The sequence below is a fragment of the Pleurodeles waltl genome, chromosome 2_1 (genome assembly GCF_031143425.1).
Source record: "Pleurodeles waltl isolate 20211129_DDA chromosome 2_1, aPleWal1.hap1.20221129, whole genome shotgun sequence".
NCBI lineage: Eukaryota > Metazoa > Chordata > Amphibia > Caudata > Salamandridae > Pleurodeles > Pleurodeles waltl.
Window position 1 is genome coordinate 754,525,300 of NC_090438.1, and position 24,947 is coordinate 754,550,246.

The window sequence follows — 24,947 nt, forward strand, 5'->3', positions numbered from 1 at the left end:
TCTGCAGTAGCAACACTGTTCATACATTTCCTGACTGTTTCTCATTATGGCAGGTGCAGCATTTCCAGTTAGCTGTTCAAGTTAAACAATCCACTAATTAAATGTGCTCCTAAGAAACGAGTAATGTGCTATCAATTGGCAGGACACATTCACCAAGCCAATAGCCCTGGCTGTAGGGGTGAGTGGTTGCATATTCAGCATCCTCAGAAATGTAGGTCTTTTAATAGTATTAAACATGTAGGAAAGTTACAAGGTGCCAGGTCTCCCAAAAACAGTGCAGCCTCTATGTCTAAAGCTTGCGTGTTCTTCCCACTTGGATGTTTTTGGCAGGAGGTTAGTAGAGGTAAGGGACTGTTGAAATCATGTTTAAGTTTGTCTAGACTTCATAGCTATGCAGGCCAACCTTCTTCTGCTGGAAGATTTCCAGACTCATAACGTTTTCTTAGTGCAAAGGTAAAACCCTTAACTGGGACAGACAACTAAGGTTTTTCTAATTACTCTTTCCATCATCATGAGACAGAAATTGCATGTAGGCCCTGGTCGCTTACATCCATGCTTGGCTGTGTTTGATGCTTTTAAGGTAAAACTTTGAAAATTCCTACCTCTGGTTCTCCTAATCAGATTTTTACTGTGTCATTTTGTTTATCAAATGTTAATCTTTTTACTAAATAGGTGTATGATCTTTCCTCTTTTCTTTCTTGAATTTAATCCTGTTTTGGTGCTGCTTAAGTAGCTTACTCTAATTTGTCTGAGGAAAATCGCGCTGCTTGTGTAGCAGTACTGCTAGAAACTTTTCTGTAACAGGATAATGACTTAATACGTTTATGGGAGTTCCAGTGCGTCTGCTGCTCAGTCAGTAAGGGTGGCTGGATAGAGACTGGCAATCAGCATTTGGTTCTGGAACTGTCAGTGTCTGACAAGCGGTAAGATGGTTTGAGACAGACTTTAGACAACAATCCACCGATGTCCTCCCTAAGACGATAGGGTAATTCGTAAAGAATAGACAGACTACCACAACATCAAAAGGGAATAAGGGAGACGAGCGCCATAATATTCCACTACTGCTGTCCCTCATCTGCGGAATATCTGCAGTTGGGTGGGACCAACAAGATGAACTATGATTTCACAACAGTGAGGTACAGTCTTGAAATAACTGAATATGGTTTTAAATACTGGATCAATTCAAAAACCGTAAACCCTCATTACGCAGAAGAGAATCCCGATCCTCCAAGTTACGTACCGTGGTTAGCCCACATAATCTCGGGAGTTCTTGACTGAGTCAGAAGAACAGGATGCAGCAGTGTGACATGCTGCAGGTCAATACCATAGGAAACACACCATAGACAAACGCAATATCCAGTGAGAGGAAACGCCAAGGCAAGGGCAAACCATACAAAGCTGCACGGTGAACGAAATGAGTGAAATGCGAACCTTGCAACAAAGCAGATTACGAGGTGCCAGGAAGCACATGCTGCCTCTGATTGGTCACATGGAAGCATCAAGCCCAACTTGTAGCCCGAGATATAGAATATGTTTAGTTTTTCTGCTGTGCCATCCTTTCTTTCTCAGTCGCAGCCACCACAGGCCCGTCCTCCGCCAAAGGTTGCTTTGTGAATTCAAGCTATGTAAATTCCCTTCCTTAATTTAAATATATGTATTTTCCAATATTTTTCTCTTGTGAAAACATATTCCATTCAGTGGCATTGTCACAATTTCATACTACACTTAACGAATGAGACGTTAAGCTCACTCATGTCACTCAGCTGGAAGGAAATTATGAACACTGATGTGCTGACTTAATACTGCCTTCATGCAAACATGAAAGGACCTCTTAATTTTACATTCCAGTAATAGTTAATTGATATTGGCCACGAAGGAAATAGCACCTTGGAGGCTACCAAAATTAAATAATTGAAAAAAAGAACTGAATGAAAATTGAATTTACACTGACTGAAATGATGCAAAGGCTAGGCAGCATCTGGTGAAGAGTCATTATGATACTCATGACCTGTTCAGAGATGTCTGCTTGTTTTCTGTGTTGAAGTGAGGTAATGATCATTTTTGCGAGATTGAACTGTTTTGGAATGAAGGATAATTAAATGAAGACCTCATACCGTGGATGCCCAAAAGAAATAGTCAAATTACTTTGTGAAGGATACTGTCAGATTGTTTGTGCATAGATGTGGAAGCACTTTTGTTTTTTATATCATACTAGTTTATTTTCATTGATAAGTTTTTTAAGTTGTTTTTATTCTAGTCCTATATTGGAACATGTTATGGATAGATGGAAAAGGATACATAATAAACTTTGTTACCAAAACCTTTATTTAACATAAAAAATTAAATAAGGCTAATATGCTCTGTGATCTTTTCATCAGACAGTCACATAATCAGCTTTTCTAATCTGTATATGGATAAGAAACTTATGTAAAGCTACTAGAAAGCTGGTATTTATGCCTGATACATACAAGTGATAATATATAATCCCATAGCTTTCCTAATGGAAAGTTTCAATTCTATTAATAATACAGATGCGAGGGTTACACTATCTTCCTTCACTTTGTTAGCCATTTTATCAAAAATCCGCTATTAAAAAGCATATTAAAACTAACTTTCCCTGAAAAATCTGGGAACCATGAACCCATCATCATCATCTAATCTTGTAATAGGTATCCACATAAAGTCCTATGCCGCTTTCCATGCTCCCTCTTTCTCCGCATGAATCACGCCAAGGCAGCTGCATTATTCCTGTTTGGAGCTATCAAGCCCTACTGAGAAAGACAAAAGTGGGAGCTACCACATTTTACAAGCCAATGCATGTCTATGTTGTACTTTTGCAGATAAATAAACAGTTTATTAGACAGACATCTTCCAGGAGTAATACCCATCACAAATGTTTTACTTACTGGTAATGGGAAGGAATAGAAAAGGTATCTCTCCAGGTGGGATAATCCTTGCCTTCGTGTCCTTAACAGAATTGAAACTTTATGTTACGAAAGCTAGGACATTTTACATTCTATATTCGGACCGGAAGCAGGGATTAGCTAGTTTAAAGCTTTCTCACCACCAACTGAGCCATGACCACCACCTCCTTGAAGTAGAACCCCATAAACTTAGAATCAGAGGACCAGTCTGTTGCATTCACAATGTATTCAAGAGGGCGCCTAAGCAGAATGTTTTTGTAGGCCATTGTATCCCTAGATAAATGGGCACCAAACATCTTTGTGTCCATACCTGCTTCCTGTTTCACCCACCGCACCGGGCTATAGTGGAAGAGAACGCTTTATATGACTTGTGTAATGCAATGAGCAACTGCTATTCCCCTGCGAGACGTAATTCCCCACTCATGTCCTCGTATGCCTTCAAGCATTTCTCAGCACAAAACTTAGGGTTGTCAACAAAAGCTGCATATGAGATTATCCGAGAATTGGACTTAGTTCATCTACTGACCAGAAAAGAGATCCCATCTGGGGTGAATACTCTACCTGTAATGTCCAGGGCTCTTAATTCCGAGACCCTCCTTCAAGACATGAGGCATAAGAGCATGGTCAGTTTTGCCAAAATCTTCTTTTGCATCAAGAACCTGTTGGGTTGCCAGGACAAAAAGAGGTTAAGGACATGATTAATGTCCCAAAGTGTCGAGCATCTGGGTTTCGGGGGCATAAAGAGGCGATTTCCCTGAAGCAATCTTCTCACAAAGGGGTGATCCATCACTGGTGAACCATCAATCGGGGCATGCCCTTCTGATATGTCTTAATGAAAAGAGCTTGCCAACCAGTAAGCCATTCTATCTGCTGCCAGGCTGGGCAGAAAATTGAGGACATTGACTATATCTGTGACCACGAGATCCTCACCCCATTGCAGACACCAACCCATTCATCTTGTCCAGTCTGACCTGTAGTGCTTAACTGTGCTGTCCAAGCCTTGGAGAGGAGGGCTTCATCGTGTCTCAAACGTAGTGGGATTTTCCAGCATTACCTGCAATCCACCATACAATCAGGTATGGAGCCTGGGATGGATCCAGAAGGAGGGTCTGAAACATGGAGAGACGGATTGGAGAATCCTAACAAAAAATTCATGAGAACCAGAAACCAAACGGGAGATCTTCGCAGCAGAGTCACCATTACCACATAAGCTTTCTGCCTCCTCACATGGGCTGATGGCCTTGTAATCATCGAAAACGGGGGAAACGCTTAACCCATCTTCTTGTTCCAGACCTGAAGGAACACGTCCATTGCTGTTACTTGCAGATCTGGTCTCCAACTGAAGAACCTGTCCACTTGTTGATCCAGACGTGAGGTGAACAGGTCCTCCGAAAAGAGACTCCATCGGCTAAAAATTGTTCTACCGTTCCATATCTCCATATGGGAAGGCCAACAACCGATGTCCTCCTTTCCTTCGTCCAACAAAGGAAGTAGGTCGGAGTAGGTCAACCCTTTGCAGAAGTGGTAAGCCTTGAGACGGTGTGATGCCCGATAATGGAGCAGACCCAGGAAGATCACCTGGATGGAAAAATACAGAAGGCCCTCCAGTCGAGCAATCTGGCACCTCTAGGTTTGTCCCTTGGACAGCATGTTCTGCGGTTCTTGCCGAATCTTTACCACCTTCCAAGATGGAAGACTCAAGGTCGATGTTGTAAAGTCTACCTCAAACCCCAAAATTGCCATCCTTTTGGAGGGAGCCAGAAGCAGCTTCTTTTCATTTATGACAAACCCTAATCTTTCCAGGAGGTTGACCTCTGTCTGAAGGTTCTGGGACAGCCTCCACTGCACTGATCCAATAGAAGAATGTTGTCTAGATAGATTATAAGGTGAATGTGCTGTGCACACAAGTGTTCCACCACAGGCTTGAGGGCCTTTGTAAAGCACCATACGGCTGACGAAAGCCCACACAGGAGAGAGGTGAATTCAAAGGTCTGGAGGACCCAAATGAACTGTAAGAGCTGCTGATGCTTAGCAAATATAGGAATCGTGTAATACACATCCTTCAGATGCAGACTCGTCATCCATTTGAGAGGGCACAAGAAGTCCCTGACAAAGTGAACCCCTCCACCTTGGAGTGGCGGTACACTAGCCACTTGTTGAATTCCTGGATGTTGATTACCGGGCTGTGCCCTCCATCACTCTTGTCAACCAGGAACAGGATGCTGACAAAACCATTGGGGTGGAGCATGGTTGAGCAAATGGCCTCCTTGTCAAAGAGAGTTGCTTTTTCTATGTCTATTAGAACGGAGACCTGCACTGAGAACATAATAGACCAAGGGCATTTTTCCTGATCTAGAGACTCATAGAACTCTATCTGAAACCCTTTAACTGTTTGCAAGACCCATGCGTCCATTGTTCTTGCCATGCTCGAGTGGAAAAGATTTCCCAGACGGCCCCCTACTGTTTGTTGGGAAGAAGGGTGAACACTTATCGCTAGAGGAAGCCTGGGCGTATGCCCCTTGAAGCTTCCTCTGCCACAGTATCTCAGGCTTCTCAAAGAGAAGAATGTTCCAAAGTAAGATTGATTGTGCCACAGGCCATGCTTGAGCCTTGTCCCCTAGAGGGGAGTTGTGAAGAGAATCGGCTGGCCAAGTGGCTCCTGCAATGGCTGGCCCCTTGTAAAACCCTCGGGGTAAAAACCCTCTGATTGGAGGCCTAACCCTTATCTGTGGAAGTGAACATTGCCCCAGACTTTCCTAGCTCTTTAGGAAACAAGTCACCAAATAGGGCGCACTAGGCCCCCTCCTCTAAGGAGGCGGAGTCACTCAACTTTGGGTCCACCTTAATCAGCAAAGACCAGCATGTCTCTGTGGATAGAGCACAATTGTTGTTGCCCAAAAGTATGACTGTCTGCTGGGCCCCTGTTGGAAAAGACATCAGGGGGAATTAGGGAGCTGAACAGTTGGCCTCTGCGGCCATATCCAGTATTTTCCCCAGGGGCCAGGTGATGTCCAGAAGTTTGTTGTGATGACGAGAGCCAAGACTGATCATTCCACTTCTATGGGTCTTTGGGCATTTCGCCAAAAACATCACCATTTTAGAGTTAATCTCAGGAGTGAGGGCAACTTTGTCTTCTAAGGACAGATGGGGGCACTCTGCTCAGAGGCAGCTACGTGCCTCCTTTTCTAGTAGTTTGCCCCCTGCCACGTTTTTCGCCGCCTTATCTGCCAGAGCCCAGTTGGAGGACTTGGGATTGAGAATACCATCTGCATCAGGAATATCACTGCCCCACCAGGGGAATAGGGTCAGAGGTCGGGCGCCACAGTCTAAAGTGGCTTGCCTCCCCATCAGAGTCCCCATGAGAGTTGTCCCCATCTACATTGGTGAGGGATGGGGGAAGAAGGTGTGGGAGGGGGCCAGAAACCCCTCTTCAGTCAGTCAGAGGCATCATGGTCCACACTAACCTCCCGTTTTTGTTTCTGATGCATGGGTTTGAGCGCAGGCATAGCCTGTGGGTGGGGAACCCCGGGACCCCTAAGGTAGCCATGTCAGCCTGGGGCCTCTGACACACTGCTTCACAATTTGCCTATAGAGGGACTGCTCAAGTGAGGCCATGAACTCTGAAACAGCCATCTATATGGAGACACCACAGCCTCCTAGGAACCATATTGCTATGGGAGGAAAGAGACTGCCTCCGCCTCCATGTGGGTACTTTCTGAGGAATGCATTTGAAAAATGGCCAAGTGTCCTTATGACTCATATGCTCAGAACACTGCAGAATGTGGCACTGGGAGGTCCAGTAGACTATGGGGAGACCGGATGCCTCACATTTAGGACACATGCCCAGGGACACACCACCCAAAAGTTATGGAGGGTTAAGGCTGCTTCTCTCTCACAGCCCTGCCTGGCTCCTAATCAGTAATACAGACCCCGCAAGGCGTCAATTCTGATAACATACAAACCCTGTGGGACATTGAGAATGCAAACAAACAATCCTGTACAGATCCTTTTCTGAGGGGCTACGTCTTGCAGGCAGTGCGGGACAAGTCATCCCCCTGAGTAGCAGACCGTGGGGAGCATAGAGTCATGCCGACTGTGAAGCCTGCAGTGCCACCAAGAGATTGGAGGACCGCATACACGGTCCCACAAGTAAGGGAAAAGGAGATCGGCTACGTAAGGAACATGAAGTTCATTCCCACCGCCGTTGGAACAAGATGATCCAGTAGCATCAAAGTGGGAGAAAAAACAGTAAATAATGGGCAATACAGTCAATAAATGAGACCGTGAGTTAGAGGCATTTATCTGTGCTGCATGAGCAGTGAAGAAGAGGGTCCATGGAAAGCGGCATAGAACTTTAGGGGCGGGCCGGCCCGCATGGCGAACCAGATGGGGGGCTGCGCACAAAGCCTCTTTTGAGTGGGATGTAAGCCCAAGGGGGGCAAGAAGCCCTCGAAAATGGTGAGCACAGATTGGCAGGCGACCTTTGAATCAACCAATCTGGGTGCAACATGAGAGGGTAAAAAGGGGAACACGGAAGGCACCCTCACAAACAGCAGCGGGACCAGGAGCGACGCCCACCCACCCACACCTAAAAAGCAGTGTGTCTCAGCTGCTGGACAATCGTGCTGAGCAAGAGGGCATAGATAAACTCCGTTTGGCTTGAAGCACAAAGGCCTAGAAGAGGCCTGCTCCAACATGGTTCTTGGGATGCCTTACGGCAGGGACAAGGGAGAGCAGGCAAGGTCCTTGGGATGCCTCACAGCAGGGACAGGAGAGAGCAGGCAAAAGGGGCCACGAAGGGTCAGCAGCTGAAGGCCACGACACTTGTAGCCTTGGAGGACATAGGGACCACCCATCGGTAGCAAGGGAGGGAGCCAAATGGCCACCAAACACTGTGTATCAGACCACGAAGGCCATCATGAAAGTAGGCACTGCTTGATCAGCGCCAAGAGCAGATTGATGGACAGACACAGTAGCGCAAGATGTTCTTGATTTAAAGGGGGGGTGCATGGGACATTTGATGACCATTATATGCGATGTTTGCACCATGTAATGCCTCTCTGAATGTGTTGTAATAAACTTAGGCCATTTCAATCCCAGAGAAGGCTCCCTTGTATTTTATGAACGAAAAAGGAACACGGAGCTAGTTGGGGAAACATAGGAGTTGCAGATTGGGCTGTAAGTCCCTTGCACGAATTGGAGGGGTTTATGTTGTCTTCTATTACCTGACTGGATTATGAAGTATTCAAGGTTCCCAGGGGTTTCTGTGAAAGTTTTTATATGCTTTCTAATGGTTGCTGTTTGTTAAAATGTCTAATTAACCGAAGGAAGAAAGTGTAATCCTCGCCTCCTGTCCTAACATAGGACCACTAAAAATGTTTTTGTTTCATTACTTGTATGTGGCATGTGTGAGATGTATACATTCTGTTAGGGGACTGATTATTTGGAAAATTGTGTAATAAGTCCTCTGGAACGTACATCGTTTGTGGTATACGACACTGGACATGGTGTTTGGCTGTCTCGTTAGTGACTTGAATTATTGTTATAAACTAAAAGCATTGCAGTATTAGAGTGTTGTAGAAATTTCTGGAGTAATTGGAGAAGGGCGGGTGACATGACAGTGCTCCTTTCTCTAGTAACTGCTATTCCCAAGTGAGTTGAAATAACGAAGACTGCGTTTCTCGTGACAATTGGGTCTTTCAGATTTGTCTAATGTAATGTTCGTTTGTATTGCACCTCGCAGAATTTCTTTGTACCGTGTCTATTTGCATATTTTAGTCCTATGGTATTGTTTACCCAAATTGCTTTTTTTGTGCTGCGAAATTGTAAATTTTTCCCCCCATGGAAGAGTACATGACGCTTTATATTGCGTTTTAGAACTTTCACAATTGAAGTGCTATGGAAAAAGAATCTCACCATTCAGTAAATTATTATTTTTCTTTGCAGGCTCCTTGACGACTTTGCTCACATTTATGCATCTTTTATCAGCATTGCGGGGCTCTTGTATGTTATTGCATTACTGACCTGTTTTAGAAATAATGGTGTACATCACTTTTTTAGCTGGACTGCTATAGCTTTAATGAAACTAAACTGAAACTTTGAGCATGGCTTGTGAAGACAGTGCTGCTGCTCCCACCTGCCTTCTTTCATGTTGAATATTCCTTCACCTCCTCCCCCTCACTCCTCCCAACTATATAATCACACAAACAAACCAAATGATGGCTTTGCAATACCAGAATGAGTATTTACGTGTAGCTGTCATTCAGGTTGGACCAGCTGACTGAGAATGCATCCTTTTTAGGTCTGGTTTGATAGCCCTAGCTGTCTGCCAAACATCTTGTAAATATTGTGCAGAGTGGGCGTTGTATCAGCCTTTCCAGCCATTGCTTTGAGGCAATCTTGGATTATACCAGAGTACTACTTCTCTCTCACTGTCATGCTGTTGGCTATTAAAGACCGTATTCCTCTACGGGCGTGCTTCCAATTAAATTTTGGCATGAAGTGCCTTGTTTACATTTTACAGGGTCTATTTTGTGAACACAGGAGTGAACTCGAGAAGAAGGCCTCCCTTACCGAAAGCAGAACATTTAGATTGATACATGATTATTTGGAGTTTCATCTACATTAAGGATGGATTTGCACTGTAATACTAGGTTTGTTTTTTTGCAAAATGTTTTGGGCTTAGATAAGTTCCTCATTTTGAACCTGCGTTTCCGAGACGTTATAATTCTTCAGACCATGTTTGTCCTTGAAAGATATACGTGCATGCCAAAAGACAGCAACGTAACTTTTGTAAAACTTTGGTGTCAAACTCAAATTAATCATTTGAAGACATTTGGCATAATTTAAAATGGCTGGCGTATACTTGAGCTTCTTGCCAGCTTCCGGGTCTTGGTCCTCTGAATGATGTCGTACATTATCGGTTTCCCCGGCGCTCTTTTGTTCCCTGCCCCACTCTGTAAAGGACTGTCACACTTCCACTCACCTTCCCCTGACGCTTTCCCTTCTCCTGTTACTTCTGGTCCCCAATTCTGTGGATTGCCTCTCCCAGCTGTCAAACATACAGTACAGAAAGCTGACAGATGCGACTGTATCCATGGGGCAGATGGATTCCAAGCTTTATTTTTGAACCGAGGAAGGTGCTGCTGTAAGTCCCTTTTTACCATGCTGCCCATGGTGTTTGAAAGCAGCGTCTGATGGAGCGCTAGCTCCTTTCCAAGAAACTCAATAGCATTTATAATTCATATGCGCCTATCGTACTATTGAATTATTTGAATGTTCTATTGATTTTAAAGTTGAAATGTTAGTGTTAAATAGTAGTCCTAAAACCCGAGGGTATTCACAGCTTGTAACTACCCAATGCCCATCTATTCTTCTAATTCCCCTTACCATCTTTGCATATTGATGCCTATCTGTCTGCTGAGTACCATCACTGTGTCCATCATTATGAAACATGCTTAGCCAGAATTTAGCTACTTGGCCTGGTACATTACACCTGGTCAGATGCACTTTTACTCTACGATTCATAGACGCAGGATGCAATGCCATTATGCACCTATGGGCTATATGGCTCTGTATGCATGCAAAGCACTGTTTATAGTCACTGCAGAAACCATATTTCCATATGTCTAGTGAACAATTTCACCATCTGAGGTTGCAAAAGGAGAATTGTTCATCTTATTAACTTCATTGAGACCAGACACCACAAAAACCTAACTTAATTGGAGACGATATAGGTTGAGCATTTTGGAGTTATATTGTGTGTCTTCTTATAGGATAAAAGGTTCTGCTGGTTAATTCATCCCTGTTGATTACCCGAAGCAGTACGTCACCTGTACATTCAATTTCATAATTTGGTTTTCTTTTCCCGAGTTAGCGGATTTACCGGTTATTCCTCTACAACAATAGACATCAGCTACAGTGGTTGTTGCCTGTTTGTTTCTGATGCCAGAGCTTATTGGTGGACACTGTCCTGGGTTTTAGATAGGGAAAACTAGTATGTACTCTCTGCCACTGCAAAGTCAGTTAGCCTGCCTTTAAATTGATAATACTGCTTGTAGACATAGACATGCACAAATACTGGTTGCGGGTGCTAGCACATTAAAACCAGGTTTATTAGTGTTGCCAGTGTGTGTTAAATTTCTGTTGCCATATACCATAGCTGCAGATTGTAGGAAAGTGCCCCTTTTGCCAGGGTTAACCCCCCATTTTTTTGCCTGATGTTAATGCTAACTTGACTGTGTACTTGAATCCTGCTAACCAGGCCCAGCACCGGTGTTCTTTCCCTAAACTGTACCATTACTTCCACAATTGGCACACAGCTAAGTAAAAGGTACCAGTGGTACAAAGGGCCTGTGTCTAGGGGGTTCCCTAAGGGCTGCAGCATGCATTGTGCCACCCTAATAGACCCCCTCACCAAACACCTGCACACTGCTATTGCAGATTGTGTGTGTTGGTTGGGAGAAAAAGGTAAAGTGGACATGGCATCCCTCTCAGTGTGTCATGCCCACAAACTACTGCATGTGGCATAGGTAAGTCACCCCTCTAGCATGCCTTACAGGCTTGAGGCAGGGTGCACTATACCACAGGTGAGGGCATAGCTGCATGGGCAATATGCCGCTACAGTGTCTAAGTAAATTCTTAGACATTGTAAGTGCAATGGTGCCATATTGAGTACCTGGGCTGGGAGTTTGGCATTATGAACTCCACAGCTCCATGATGGCTTCACTAAAGACTGGGACATTTGGTATCGAACTTCTTAGCGCAATAAACCCACACTGATGCCAGTGTCGGATTTATTGACAAATGCACACAAAGGGCATCTTGTAGATGCCCCCTGTATTTCACCCAACCCACTAGTGTAAGGCTGACTGCTCTGTGCCAGCCTGCCACTAACAGACAAGATTCTGACCCCATGGGGTAAGAGCCTCTGTGCTCTCTGGGGTCAGGAACACAACCTTCTCTAGGTGAAGGTGTTTCACACCTCCCCCCTGCAGGAAGTGCAACACTTGGCAGTGAGCCTCAAAGGCTCCTGCCTCGGGTTTCACTGCCCCAGGGCACTCCAGCTAGTGGAGGTGCATCCCCCCCCACAGTTTTGGTCCGGCAGGAAAATTAATAAACACTAGCTAGGAGGTGGGCTCAACTAGGACCACCCCCTAGGGTGCCCAGAGCTGAGGTGAGCCCCTCCTGGCAGAATCCTCAATCTTGTTTTGGAGGATGCTAGTAGGGATAGGAATGTGCCCCCCTCCCCAGAGGGAGTGGGCACAGGAAGGGTGTTGCCACCCCCAGGGACAGTAGCCATTGTCTACTGCCCTTTAAGCCCTATAACACCCTTAAATCTAATATTTAGGGACACCACTGAACTTTGCTTTTCAGATTACTGGTGACCTAACAAGATGAAGGACTGGAGAGCCGCACCAGCAGAGAAGACTCCAGACAACGACTGACTTTTCCCCAGCACTACCAGCCTGTCGGCAGCTTCAAAGACCCCTGCTAAAAGAAAACGACTCGTCTTGCACGACCAGCGACCTCTACAAATCCCTAGAGGGCTGTCTGCCTACCCAGGGACTATGATCTCCTGCAGACAGCGGCCCTGTCCACAAGAAACCTCCAAGAAGGACTCCAGAACCACCCCTGATCCGAAAGTCCTGACTACTCTTCACTCAAAGACAGATAGCCCACAGGTCCAGAGAAGGCCCCCTGGCGATTCAGACCTCAAGTCCACCCTGGGTTGACCCCTCCTGGCCAACACGACGACACCTGCAGCCTAAATCCGGAGGACCCCACTGACTACGACCGGATCCGACTAAGATTCCTGATGCCCAAAGGTACCCATGCATCCACAGCCCTCCGGCCTTGGGGAACCCAACCAACAGTCCAGAATGTCCAGCGAGGGCTCCTCTTCTTGTCCAGCCTTTGGTTTTACGCAACCGACTCCCTGGAAACCCAACCCTCCTGCCTCCCCACCCCAGTGCTCATCTAAACCCCCAGGTCTGTGCCCTCAAGTCGAGGTACTTACCTGCAACTTGTTTCTTTCCGAGTGCCCCCAGTCTTTATAGAATTCAGTTAAAAACCCAACACCAAATTTGACCTCTGCACCCGGCCAGCCATTTGTTGCTGGTGGTGCGCTTTTGGGGTCAACTTGAACCTTGACCTGTGGACATCCTAACCCCTGAAGACTGGGATCAGAAGTCGAGTACTTACCTGTAAACTGTGTTCGCACTTTTCATCCCCTAGGACTACATTGCTTCTTTGAGAAATTTCACTGTTTACTTTTAAATTGTTAAAGTGTTACTTTTAAACTGGGTTATCTGCAAAACCTAAACAAAGTACATTTGATATATACGCTTGATACAATCTTACAACTGTACCTACCTGCAACAAAGATCCTTTTGGGTTTAGAAATAAAGTAACTGCATAGTTTTGCCATATAAAAACATTGGCCTGGAGTTAGTCATTGAGTGTGTGCCTGATTTCTTAATTGTGTGTGTGAAACAAATGCTTTGCACTACCCTCTGATAAGCCTAACTGCTCGACCACACTACCACAAAAAAAAGAGCATTAGTTTGTTTTATCTACTTTAGCCTCTGTAAAACCACTGGTGGATCCACTGGACTCTTTGCACACTATACCTCATTTTAGTATAGTATATACAGAGCCAGCTTCCTACGCAGATCTCAAGTGTTACTGGAGATATTGGGTACGTAGACTAAACAAGCTGTGGTGAAAAGATAAGCTGATGTGTTAGCGCAACAAAGGACAGAGACACTTTTAAAAACATGGGATTAGTTGTCCTAGAGGTACAAAAATATTCAGTAGGTGAGTTATACTTATTTTTATTATCTGCAAAATCAGTTAATGTTGCAAATTATGCAACTATGTATAAATGAAAGGCAGTTATCTAGGTTCATCAGGTGTATATTGAACAGTTACAACAATAGAAAAGACTCAGTGTCACCTAAATTCAAGACAGTGCATGTATGTGCAATTGGAAGAGTCAATTGGTCCCCCATAGCCTTTGGGAGTATGCCTATTCACAGGATGCAAGACCCTCACTTAAGGAACTGACATGCTTTATTCATCTCTAGGTCTGCTTCTCATCCAGACAGTAGAACTACTTTTCTGGATGGGTTTCAACAATGGGAGCACTTTACAGAGATCTTTTCCAGCAGTTATTTGTGAAATGTGGAAAATGGATCCTCCAGCTAGAATATTAAAATGACTTCAATTTCAACCAACTCAACTTTACTAAGACTACCTACAGTAAGATTAAAAATGTTATGAAAAAATGATGGAGGACTGAACTGCAATTGATGTTTTGGCCACCTTATGAAGTCCCATACAGGGTCAGTGGCCTTCTTCAGGACCTGAGGATTCCTATCACCACTAACCTTTCCCTTTGTAAAGCTAGTTGGGCATTAGTATATAAGGTGTAGAATCTATGTACAGGTGTGAGAGTGCACACAGACTAAATAGATGAAGACGTCCTTGTGGTTCTAATGGACCGATCAGCTGGTTCCATCCTGTAATGACTGAGGTGCTTCCCTCATAAAGGGGGACCCATTGCACCTGTCTCTAGTCGGACATTTGTCAAGAGATTGTATTAGGTTATTGAACATATGTCAGGGAGACTATTTTGTCATAAGGGTGTCCATGATTGACAGAGCCCAAAATGCTGATGTTGACTGTGCTAAGCAACTGAGGGGTAAAAAATAGAAGAAAAGTTCTGTGTGAATGTCTGTGAAGCAAAAACATGCAGTAAAGATATAGGAAAAATGGTGATAAGACCTGCAAACTCAACTCTCAGACAGTAAATGGAAAAAGATATGCTGGTATAATGAGTCACTATCAACAAGTATAAGGTTAAAAATAATCTAATGTAAATACCTTTCATATTAGGTGCGTTAAATGCCAGAAGCCTTATAAAAATAAAGAGGATCTAGCACAGTAGTACCCAGAATTTTCAGCAGCTAATTCAGATACTATGCTGATGGTGAAAAGGTACCTTTAATTGGTTTCCTTTAACGTGGTGACTAAGCATATGAAAGAGGTGATATGTTGACAGGGACAAATGGATCCCATGATTTGTTCATTAGGTACAGGTGTGGATATTTTTATTTGCAATATAATGGAACTCAGAGGAATCTTGCTGTAGTTTTGCAAAAAGTTTCGCGCTGCAGGACATTGACTTGAAAATCATGACTTTCCAAAAACTTAGGTTGCCTATATTTGTGTTTAGTTCGAAGAATTGTTCTATTGACAAATTTCGCCAAAAAGTGTTCTTTTCCTCTGCAGTGTCACTACTGGAAAGTAGTGTGAATTACACTTGAAGGGTAATTTTTGAAATTTGCTGCTGTTACTGTGAAATCTATGTAAACTATATAATTTTGTTGCAATAAAAACTGAATATGGGGGAAAATGAAAGAAAAAAAAGAGATTTTGCAACCTTCCCTCAAGGCAAAAATATTAACTTTACAAAGCAAAAAAAGTAATCACTTGAATTTCCCTAGGGTTTTTATATCTGAGAGCATGATCGCAATGAGAGGGAAGGATAAATAGTTACCAATAAATTAATATTGAAAGCATGAGTTTGTAAAATGGTGAGTAGCATGTTTTTTTTATTGTTTTTTAAAAGCCCTGGTTTGTGGCAGACATCTCTTTGTAGCGCTGCTGCAATTAATGATTATAAAGATCAATTCAAACCCCTTCTTAAGGGAGGCATGGTAATTGTCTGTGGTCGGTCAGGAATCTTATGGTGGTTACTCAGAATCATTCTTCACCGGAGATCATTCTGCACTCAATTGTGACCGTGTGCCATTGGGTGTTAGTCGGTATATTTTCTGCATGATAACATTAGAATGCACCAAACCTACGTGAGAATGAAAGTTTTTATCTTTAAAGTGTAGTCTGGAAATGTTACTAGGGTCTGGATGCAGAGAGTTTCACCTTAGGGTACCCGCCCACCTGATTGATCTCCCTCCATACTTCTTGCAGGGAAATCTTGCCTGTGTCATCTTGTTTGCTTTGTTACGTCTAATATTGCGGGTCACCGTGCAGGGTGTGAATGGGGCCTGGAACTACTCTGGAATACAGTCATCCTGTGCTACAAAGGTAGTACAGAGTAGTTTGTTTTATCCTAAAACCAACGAGAATCAATGCAGCTCTTTGAAGACTGGTGTGCTCAGTTTTTCTTTTTCTTTTGTTTTTAGGTTTAAATTGAGTCTGGCTGCTTCACTTTACAGTCACTGTAATTTCATATTCTAGGATCCAGGTCTAGGAAACACCAAAGCCCTCATCAGTTGACTATGATGACTAGTAGCACTGAGAGCACCCTTCTCATTAGCGTGATATAGAAGTTCTGGTTTAGACCACTTTGTTGCTCAATGGATAGACTTTTGTGTAAGCCTATTCCTGCATAGCCTAGTTCTGTATTCTTTTCTGTATGAGATGGACTGTGTGAAATCCTTCTCAGTCGCCAGAAAATTCTAATTTGGTGGTTTTGATTTGATGAGAAGGATTCACATGATTGAAAAGCTGTTCTAATGATATTGGCCCTTTGTCCCAAAGTTGAAGTAGTGTTTTTAGTCACTGTGCAAATGCTGTCAACAAATCAAGCAGAATCGGAGAATAAGATTAAGCACGATGGATGCTCAATCATGTCCTCACAAATGTTAACTATTGCAGGTGCGGTTCCTACTCCCTAGTGTGAAACCTGGTTGCCTATAATGCAGGATATTGTGTTATTTAACAAAATCTTGCAGTTGGTGTGGTCCCCCTACCCCTTATGGTTTTACTAATAAAAGCAAGATTTGACAGTCTGTAGCTTGCTGGATCCAGTAGGTTGAGCAAAGGTTTATTTGTTAAAGAAGTGATAACCACATGTTGATCTATGTAGATACACACTCTTAAAGAATACAGGCTTTTATGGTTTACTTTATTTACCGTTCCATGTGTGTTGTCTTTTATTTTAGCAGCAGGGCATGATTCCACTGGTATAGTTGAGACACTTAGGCTTATCAGCTGATTTAGGCAGTTGTGTGGGGAGATGCGAGGCCACGGAAATGAACACAAGATCAGAATGCACCTTTCAGCTCAATATAGAACGTGCTTATATGTCCAATAATGTATCCATCAGTTGTTATGCAAATTGGGTGAAATATAAAAAAATAAAAAAAATAACGTAATTCAGTTTTACTTTAAGAAGTGGTCTATATTGTTTTATAGTGATGTGCCATTTAAGAGATGGTGCTCTCATGAAGGTAGGGCTTGTTTTCGATAGTTAAAATTACTTTGTAATGAAGATGTTTGTAATAAAATGTTGTATGAAAAAAAGGAACGGGCACAGGGAAAACAGCGTTTTCATAAAATCACATTGACAGACACTTAAGGAAGTAGAACGTCACGATATAAAATGCATTTGTAAACGCCACCTGGAAATTTGCAAGTTAAGGTTTAGTCAATTCTTTTATTCCTTTTAGGACCAGACATTTCAAAGAAAGTACCAAGTTTATCCATGAGTGTCGGCTTAGAGGTGAGGGCTGTCTTGTACACTGGTACGTATGCTTATGGCTTTCTAATATTTCTTAACAAATTTTAAAGATAAAGTACTCTTAAAATAATTTATTGTATTCTATGAACACAATTTATATACCACTCTTCATTTTGTAAGTCATGTCTTTAGTTAGTGGGTGAATTATACCCTACAAAATATTTTTTCACTAGGTAATATACTGTGAAACTGACGAGTTTTTGGTAATAACGAAAAAAGACCACCTACCTTTAGGGAAAAGTCAGTTCAGAGGTAATAATCAATTTGAATTCATAATTTGTGGCTGTCTTTGGAAGATTGTATTCTGGTATAATACCATTTGACAATGACAAAGCTTTCAAATGTTCTCTTTAGATAAAACTGATAAATGGATTTTGAACCTGGCTCGGCTGGTGCGTACTGGTACAATATGATCCATAGTGTTTGCTGGAATCTAAATATATTTGTCAGCCCTTGAAGTGGAGGCTGCAGTGGTATCCCAGCTAAGCTACAACAAGTATGCAGCCTGAATCATATTAGTTGTTATAAGAAGCAAGGCATGTTGTTGTATTTTATTATTTTGTGATGATTATTTAAAAAGCTGTACAGTGTTTATTCCTATATGGTCAGATATGTGAAGAAATTAAATAAATAAAATAGTATCTACTGGAAAAATATTTTTCCATGGTGATTTAGGTACATTTGGGCAAGTGGTTTCCCAGTAAGGATAAAACACATAGTGAGGTTAACTTTGGCAGAAGGGTTGCAGCTCTCACTAAAACCAAAAATTACTTTAATCTTGAAAGTGGCTATTTGCAAACTCAGCATCTCTGCTGTCTGGGAACTTTTTAGCTTCTGCATTATTTTCAATCAGATGAATGATACTGTGAAGTGGAATGCAAAAATGCTTTCATTATTTGAAACTCAGTAACTCCCTGTTCAGATTTTCGCTTTTGATTGTTTTTAGGTCCCCTTTGTTTTAATCAAACTTGACTAGAAGCCTTATTTTTTATTTAGTTAACTGTTGTCAGATTGAAGGGTCAGGGAAACAATTTAACCTCATGTAACCTTGTTACTTGAAAGCCAATCCAGAACTGCTACCAGTTTCTCACTGTCACTTTGCTGAGAATGTATGGGGCATATTGAAACATGTTGCAGTGGTAATAAAGTAGATGAGTGCAATTTGGAGTTATTTAATTGCTAGCAAGTTCTTAGCATCCTGATGTTTCTAATATCCTTTCTGATGGCTACTTCTACCTCAAGATTACTCACTTGTACAACAACCCACACGTGTCAAAAGCGATGCGGAAAACTTATAAGCACCAATGTTGCCGGTAGAGGGTGCTGGACTCAGTCAGCGCTGAAAGTGACATCAGGCGAGGTCACCAAGGCCATGATGCATCCATGTCAGTTCCCTTTTTTCTATGCCTTCGACGCTGATTCGGAGCTCCACTCCTGAGGGAATTTTCCTCGCAAATTTAAACTAATACATAGTATTATGTCTCCTCTCAAGAAATCTAGATTTAAACTCTGTAATGATTGTGTGGGACAGATGTCCATTATGGTCCCTCATGCTGTCTGTCTGTGGTGATCGAGGTCTAACATAAATTCGAAGACCTACTCCTTGTTCCCCAGCATGCATCCCAAGGCCATCAAGGAGTGGGGGATCAAGCTGTTCATGGCCCGAGCAAAGGACGACTTTCAGTGCCGGAAACATTCACGGCACCTTTCCTGTTTTCTATCCTCATCTTTATCCAAGAAGAAGAGAAAGCACAGAAAGAAGGAGAACAAATACTCAAAAAGTAAGTCCTAACATGGTGCTTTGGAGAAGCCATCCTCTGCTCCATTGATCAGTCGGCTTGTTGCTTGCTTTTATTGCTCCCCTCCTGGTGATCCCACCATTCTCTCTACGCACCATTTGGCAGCAAGCTTGGTCATCCAGACATCTTGTTCAGGCACCCAATCTGGAGGTGCGTGTTCTCTACAGCCCCTTTAAAACAGAGTCAAAATGTTTGGAGACGTAAGACAAGAAGCCTTTTATGTAGGGAGTATGGCCTTGAAGTCTCTGAATGCCAGCTGCCTTCTTGGTTGTTACAACCTTGTTGTTATTCCTCATGTTCCTGGAAATCATTGTTGATGGCTGCATATCATCAGATCTGGGTTGGACACCGCTGACTCTGTCACCTGAGCCATGGCTACCACCTTGATCGTAAGACACCACACTTGGCTGAGGGTGTCCGATAGTTCATCAGATGTCAAGGCTAACCTCACAGATCTTCCCTTTGACAATGTCTGCTTGTTTTGGAGTGAAGGCCGACAGCGCTGGAACGATTCAAGGCATGTAAAGCGATGGCCACTTCTTATGGCCTTCAGCATTCTCCCCCCACCAAGGACGTCTGGCCCTTTCACAGCTTCTGATGGGGCTCCTCCTTTCACTTCAGGCAGTATACACAGGCACTCCAGCAGCCACAGAATCCTCTTGCCACCAATTCAGAGGCTGTGTTTGAGGTAAAGGCTGCATATCCCCATTACAAACCTCCTCTCTTCACCACCAGGAAAGCAAGCATAGTTTGTTTCCCCAATGTCACACAGAGCCCGGTGGAGAGTGGGGGGTCCTGTTTTTTTCTGGCCAGGGAGGCCATTACTGTGGACCAATGGGTCCTTCGAATCTTAGAAAAGAGTTACACCCTTCCCTTCCTTCAGGTTCGGACCCCTACCCCGCCTCAACCCTCCTGTCTACGGCCCGAATATTTGGCCAGTCTTCAGCAAGAGGTGGCAGCTCTCCTCCTCAAAAGAGCAGTGGAGTTAGTGCCAGAGAACCAAAAGGGACAGGGTTTTGCATCAGATTCTGTAACTCAGGAGCCTGAACTTCTTCCTCAATAAGAAAAAGTTCAAAATGCTGACCCTAGCTCAAGTTCTAATGGTGTTGGAGCTTGGAGACTGTATGGTGTCACTCAACCTGCAGGATGCATACTTCCACATCCTGACCCTTCGGTCGCATCAGAAGGACTTACGATTTGTGGTGGGCTCTACCAGTTTACGATACTGCCCTTTGGGTTGACATCGGCACCTCGTGCCTTCACAAAGTTGATGGCAGTGGTTTTGCCCCATCTCAAGGGGTCTGGCATCCCCAACTTTCTGCACCTAGATGACTGGCTCCTCAAACCCAGCTCGCCAGATACGGTTACACTCCACCTACAGTCTACAGCATGACTGCTGTTCAACCTTGGATTGTTGATCAGTGAGCCCAAATCTCAACTATGCCCCTCCCCCCTCCTCCCACCCCTTCCCACGACTTCAATTCATGGGATCACTAATGGACACTACTCCTCTTTGCACCTGTCCTCAGAGACTCACAGAATCAGAGACATCCAGGAGATAGTCTCATCTTTCAACCTAGGCGCGAACATTATGCATTTTCTAGATCTGCTAGCTTCCTGCATCCTCCTAGTCATGCATGCATGTTGGCACCTGAGGGCCCTGGAGTAGTGTCTCTGCTGGCAGTGGCTCCAGTACAAGGGGAACATGTCAGACTCTATTGTACTCTTCCCTCAGCTCTGCGGTGGAAGTGTTTTTTAAGGGGGAATAAGGTAAACCTAATTCCAGGGATGGCCTTCACTCTCCCTCAGACTGCGACTATGGTAGTGACGGATGCCTCTACCCTAGTGTGGAGAGCATATCTGGGGGATCTGGAGATCAGGGGCCTGTGGTCTCCGGAAGAGCATGTGCTTCACATCAGCCTGCTGGAACTGGGGGCGATTTGGCTGGTGCACAAGGCCACCCTCCCCTCCCTCATAGGTCAGTCCATCCAGATCTTGATGGACAATGCGACTACGATGTGGTATGTCAACAAGCAAGGGGGAGTAGAGTCTCACCTCCTTTGACTGGAAGCGATGAGACTGTGGTTTTGAGATCACTGCAAAGGGATCTGGCTCTCCACCAATCACCTAGCGGGGTCTCTGAATGTCAGAGCTGACAGTCTGAGCTGACGTCACCTTGCCGATCCAGCGTCTTCTGCTGGTGTTAGTCCAGAATATCTTTAGCCAGTGGGGCACTTGCCACTTATTTGCCCCCTCAGAAAATACCAGCAGTTTGGCACCATCCAGCATCCGTTGCGGGGACTCTTGGGGGAAGCATTTCAGTGGTACTTTAAACTGCACTACGCATTCCCCCTCATATACTTGATTCTTCAAGTTCTCTAGAAGATTTGTCAAGACAGGTCCCAAGTCCTCTTCATTTCCCCAGATTGATTGAGAAGGGTGTGGTATGCAGACCTTCTGACCTCCACATGTCCCCTGCTTTGACTTCTACTCAGGCGGGACCTTCACTCACAGTTGGGGGGAATAGTTCTGCACCCCAATCTTCAAGTCCTCTACCTCCAATTCTTGGTGATAGTGTAGGGCAACTGAGCTTCTATCAGATGCCACCAGAGGTAGCAGACGTAATCTTGTCAGGGCATCGCCTCTCTACTAAGTGTGCTTATTCTGGTTTATGGGGCAGCTTTGTTGCATGGTGCGCGGACGATGATGTGGATCCCTTGCAGGCCAAACCTTCTCACGTACTACAATTTGCACTTCTCCTTGTTCAGAGAGGATGTTTCATTGGCACTGTGAAGGGTTTTTTAGCCGCCTTGTCCTATTTTTTTCTGCCTGCCACATCAGCTATCCCTGTTCCAGTCACCTGTTGTCATGTATTCACCTAAGGGCCCCACCAACCATTTTCCTCCAACCCCCTTTGTGGTTCCTCAATGAGACATAAAGCAGTTTTTTATGGGGTCTCCTTTTGAGCCCCTTTAAAGTTGTACCCTTCGCATGTAGACCCTCCAGACTGTGGTTTTGATTGCCATCACTTCTACTAGAATGGTCAGTGAAGTTTGTGTTGCGGACCGGAACTACTTTCCTCCCTAAGGTGGTCACCCCTTTCCATTCTGTCCAATCCCTTACTTTTCAACCTTTTACCCTCCACCTCATCCTATGAAAGAGATGAAGCAGTTGCTTCGGCTGGAGCCTCAGTAGGCAGTTAATTACTACCTGGAACGCACCAAGGAACTCAAGTCAGATGACCAGCTTTTTGTCTGCTTCTGAGGTGCCAAAAAAGGTAGGGTGGTACAGATTAGGACTCTGTCTCTGTGGATCATCTTATGTATCAAGATCTGTTGCGCCTTAGCCAAGAAAAAGCCTTTTGCAGATAATAGAACCTGTTCCATTAGGGCTAAATCAACCACTTCTGCTCTTGCTCGGGGACTCCTGATTGCAGAAATCTGTAAGGCGGCAATGTAGGCTTCTGTGCACACCTTTTCAAGGCACTACTCTCTGGAATCAGAGTGCTCATATACAGACACTTTGCCATCTCTGTCTTGCAGGATTTCCTTGTCTAACCATCAACCCAACCTCCTCCTGGGCAGGGTATTACTGTGAAATCTGTTCTACAAGTGAAGAGTCTGGAGGTAGAAGTATCCATCAGAAGAAAAAGTTACTTAACCTGTGGTAACTATCTTTCTGGTGGATACTCAAACAACCAGCAGATTTCTCACCAACCTGCCGCCTCCCCATTTGAAAAAATGGAGGGTAATTGACGTAGACACGCCAGGACAGGGGCTTTATGGGCCCAGTGATGTTGACTGGTGTCACTACCGGTGCCGACTGATTCCAGCATACTGTACTGACAACATTGTTGCTTGAAGTTTTCCAGATCCAGACTGGTGCCTTGGGATTGTTCTACAGGTGAGGGATCTGCAGATAGAGTATCCACGAGAAAGATGGTTACCAGAGGTAAGTAACTTTTTTTATTGTTCATTTAGTGATCAGCTCTGATGGTCTAAAAATGCTACATCCTGTAATACCTCCCTTATTCGTGGTTCAGTCTTGCAGGTGTTTCCAGGAGCGTGACTTTGGTAGTGGCTTATGTCATGACCATCACAGATTTTGGCTGGGAGGATGCTTTGTCTGCAGTACGTGCAGCAAGATCTTGTGCCAACCCAAACACAGGCTTCCAGAAGCAGCTACAAGAGTTTGAGAAGGATCATCTCAACCAGGTAACTCATAAAAATACCCATACTTGTTTACTGTTAAGTAATGGTTAAGCTGCATTTTGACTCCCCTGCATGAAATGATAGTGGAGCCACAGGCCAGAATATTTGCTGAGGAATATTTCTGCTGTCATTACCTTTGTTATCTGTTTCTCTTCTAATACCTTCAAAGGGCGCAATTTAGAGGTCTCTCTTCTTGGAGACTGTCAGAATTGCTATTGTCCATTTAAAAATAACATTCCACTAAAAAGTTAGGCATTTACCTCCGCTGTAATTATTCCCTGTCTGATAGCCTACCTCAGTGTTCTTGGGACAGAAGAGACCTGCAGGAGAGTAGATTTAAGGATTTACTGATTACGAGTTTGCCTTCAGGTTACAGAGGTGATTGAATAGATCTCTAACTTACTTTTTGCAGCTACCGCAAGGACTGATTGTTCTGAACCTATAATGATAATTTTTACAGAGATAGGCACACCTCAGAGTACTAATTGAGCACATAATTCATTTTTGTGAGTAAGTACCCATGGTAAATTGCATTACCAATTATAAACCATCTACCATTAGTTAGCCGCCTACATGATCTCATTAAACCTAATAAAAGGCAAGCCATTTGTAAACATATAGCCTAATATTAAAGCTCAGTTACATGCCCTAAAACTCAATCAAATATCAAACTGCTGCTAATTAAATCTACTAAAATAGATCATTTTTATGAAAAAATATAAGAAACTGAGCTTTATGTATAAATAGTTATTTCACGAGTAAATGCAACATTGTGACATTGAGATTAAAGCAATTCAAGTGGAAGGAAATGTATGTAAAAACTAACAACTACATTTTCTCTCTTATAAGCACAATAGCTAGTATTTTTGAAGTGTGGCGAGTGAAATACTTATTTTCTAAAGGGAATAGTTCAGTGGTAACTAATTAGTGCAAAAGGATCATTGAACAGTTTGTAGATGGCCATTTTAGTGAATGCAATGAAATATGTTTTTTGTCCCGTTACCTACAATAATGGAACGAAGGTGGAAGTGTCTGGATGATGAGCAACCTTTGAAGCCTATCTTATGCAATATTTTTGCGAAGTGTAGACTGTCCAGAGAACAGTTTTCAAGACTGCAGCATCTGCGGTGCAAAACATTTAAAACTTGTCTAACATGTAGGGACAAATCGGGCTGATAGGCTTACAATTAAACTATGAAAAGTAGGCTTGCCTCTTTCCCTCACGCATGATGCATCGTACTGGCAGTTGCCTCTGAACCAGTTCTGTTTTTTTCAGGCTTCTCAGAGAAGAGTGCCAAAATTCATTAGAGACTTCACATCTGTTTTTTCCCCTGAACTTTCAGTCAAAATTTGATCTTATTTTGCTTTTGCTTCCACTCGAAGTATTTGATAGTATTGTTGAGTGAAGTGATTTTTTCCGGATTCTTACAGGAATTTTCTCTTTTAAGAAATATATTTGCTTTTG

At 43.6% G+C, this 24,947-nt stretch overlaps 1 protein-coding gene across 2 annotated transcripts in view; it reads left to right on the plus strand.

The window, feature by feature from the left end:
- Window positions 1–24,947, plus strand: part of DUSP22 (dual specificity phosphatase 22) — a 463,313-nt gene that overhangs the window by 355,159 nt on the left and 83,207 nt on the right. For both annotated transcript variants that reach the window (XM_069217750.1, XM_069217759.1), the window contains 2 exons: window positions 17,402–17,476; window positions 23,314–23,485. In XM_069217750.1, the coding sequence (XP_069073851.1) occupies window positions 17,402–17,476; window positions 23,314–23,485 (247 nt within the window). The remainder of the gene's footprint in view (window positions 1–17,401; window positions 17,477–23,313; window positions 23,486–24,947) is intronic.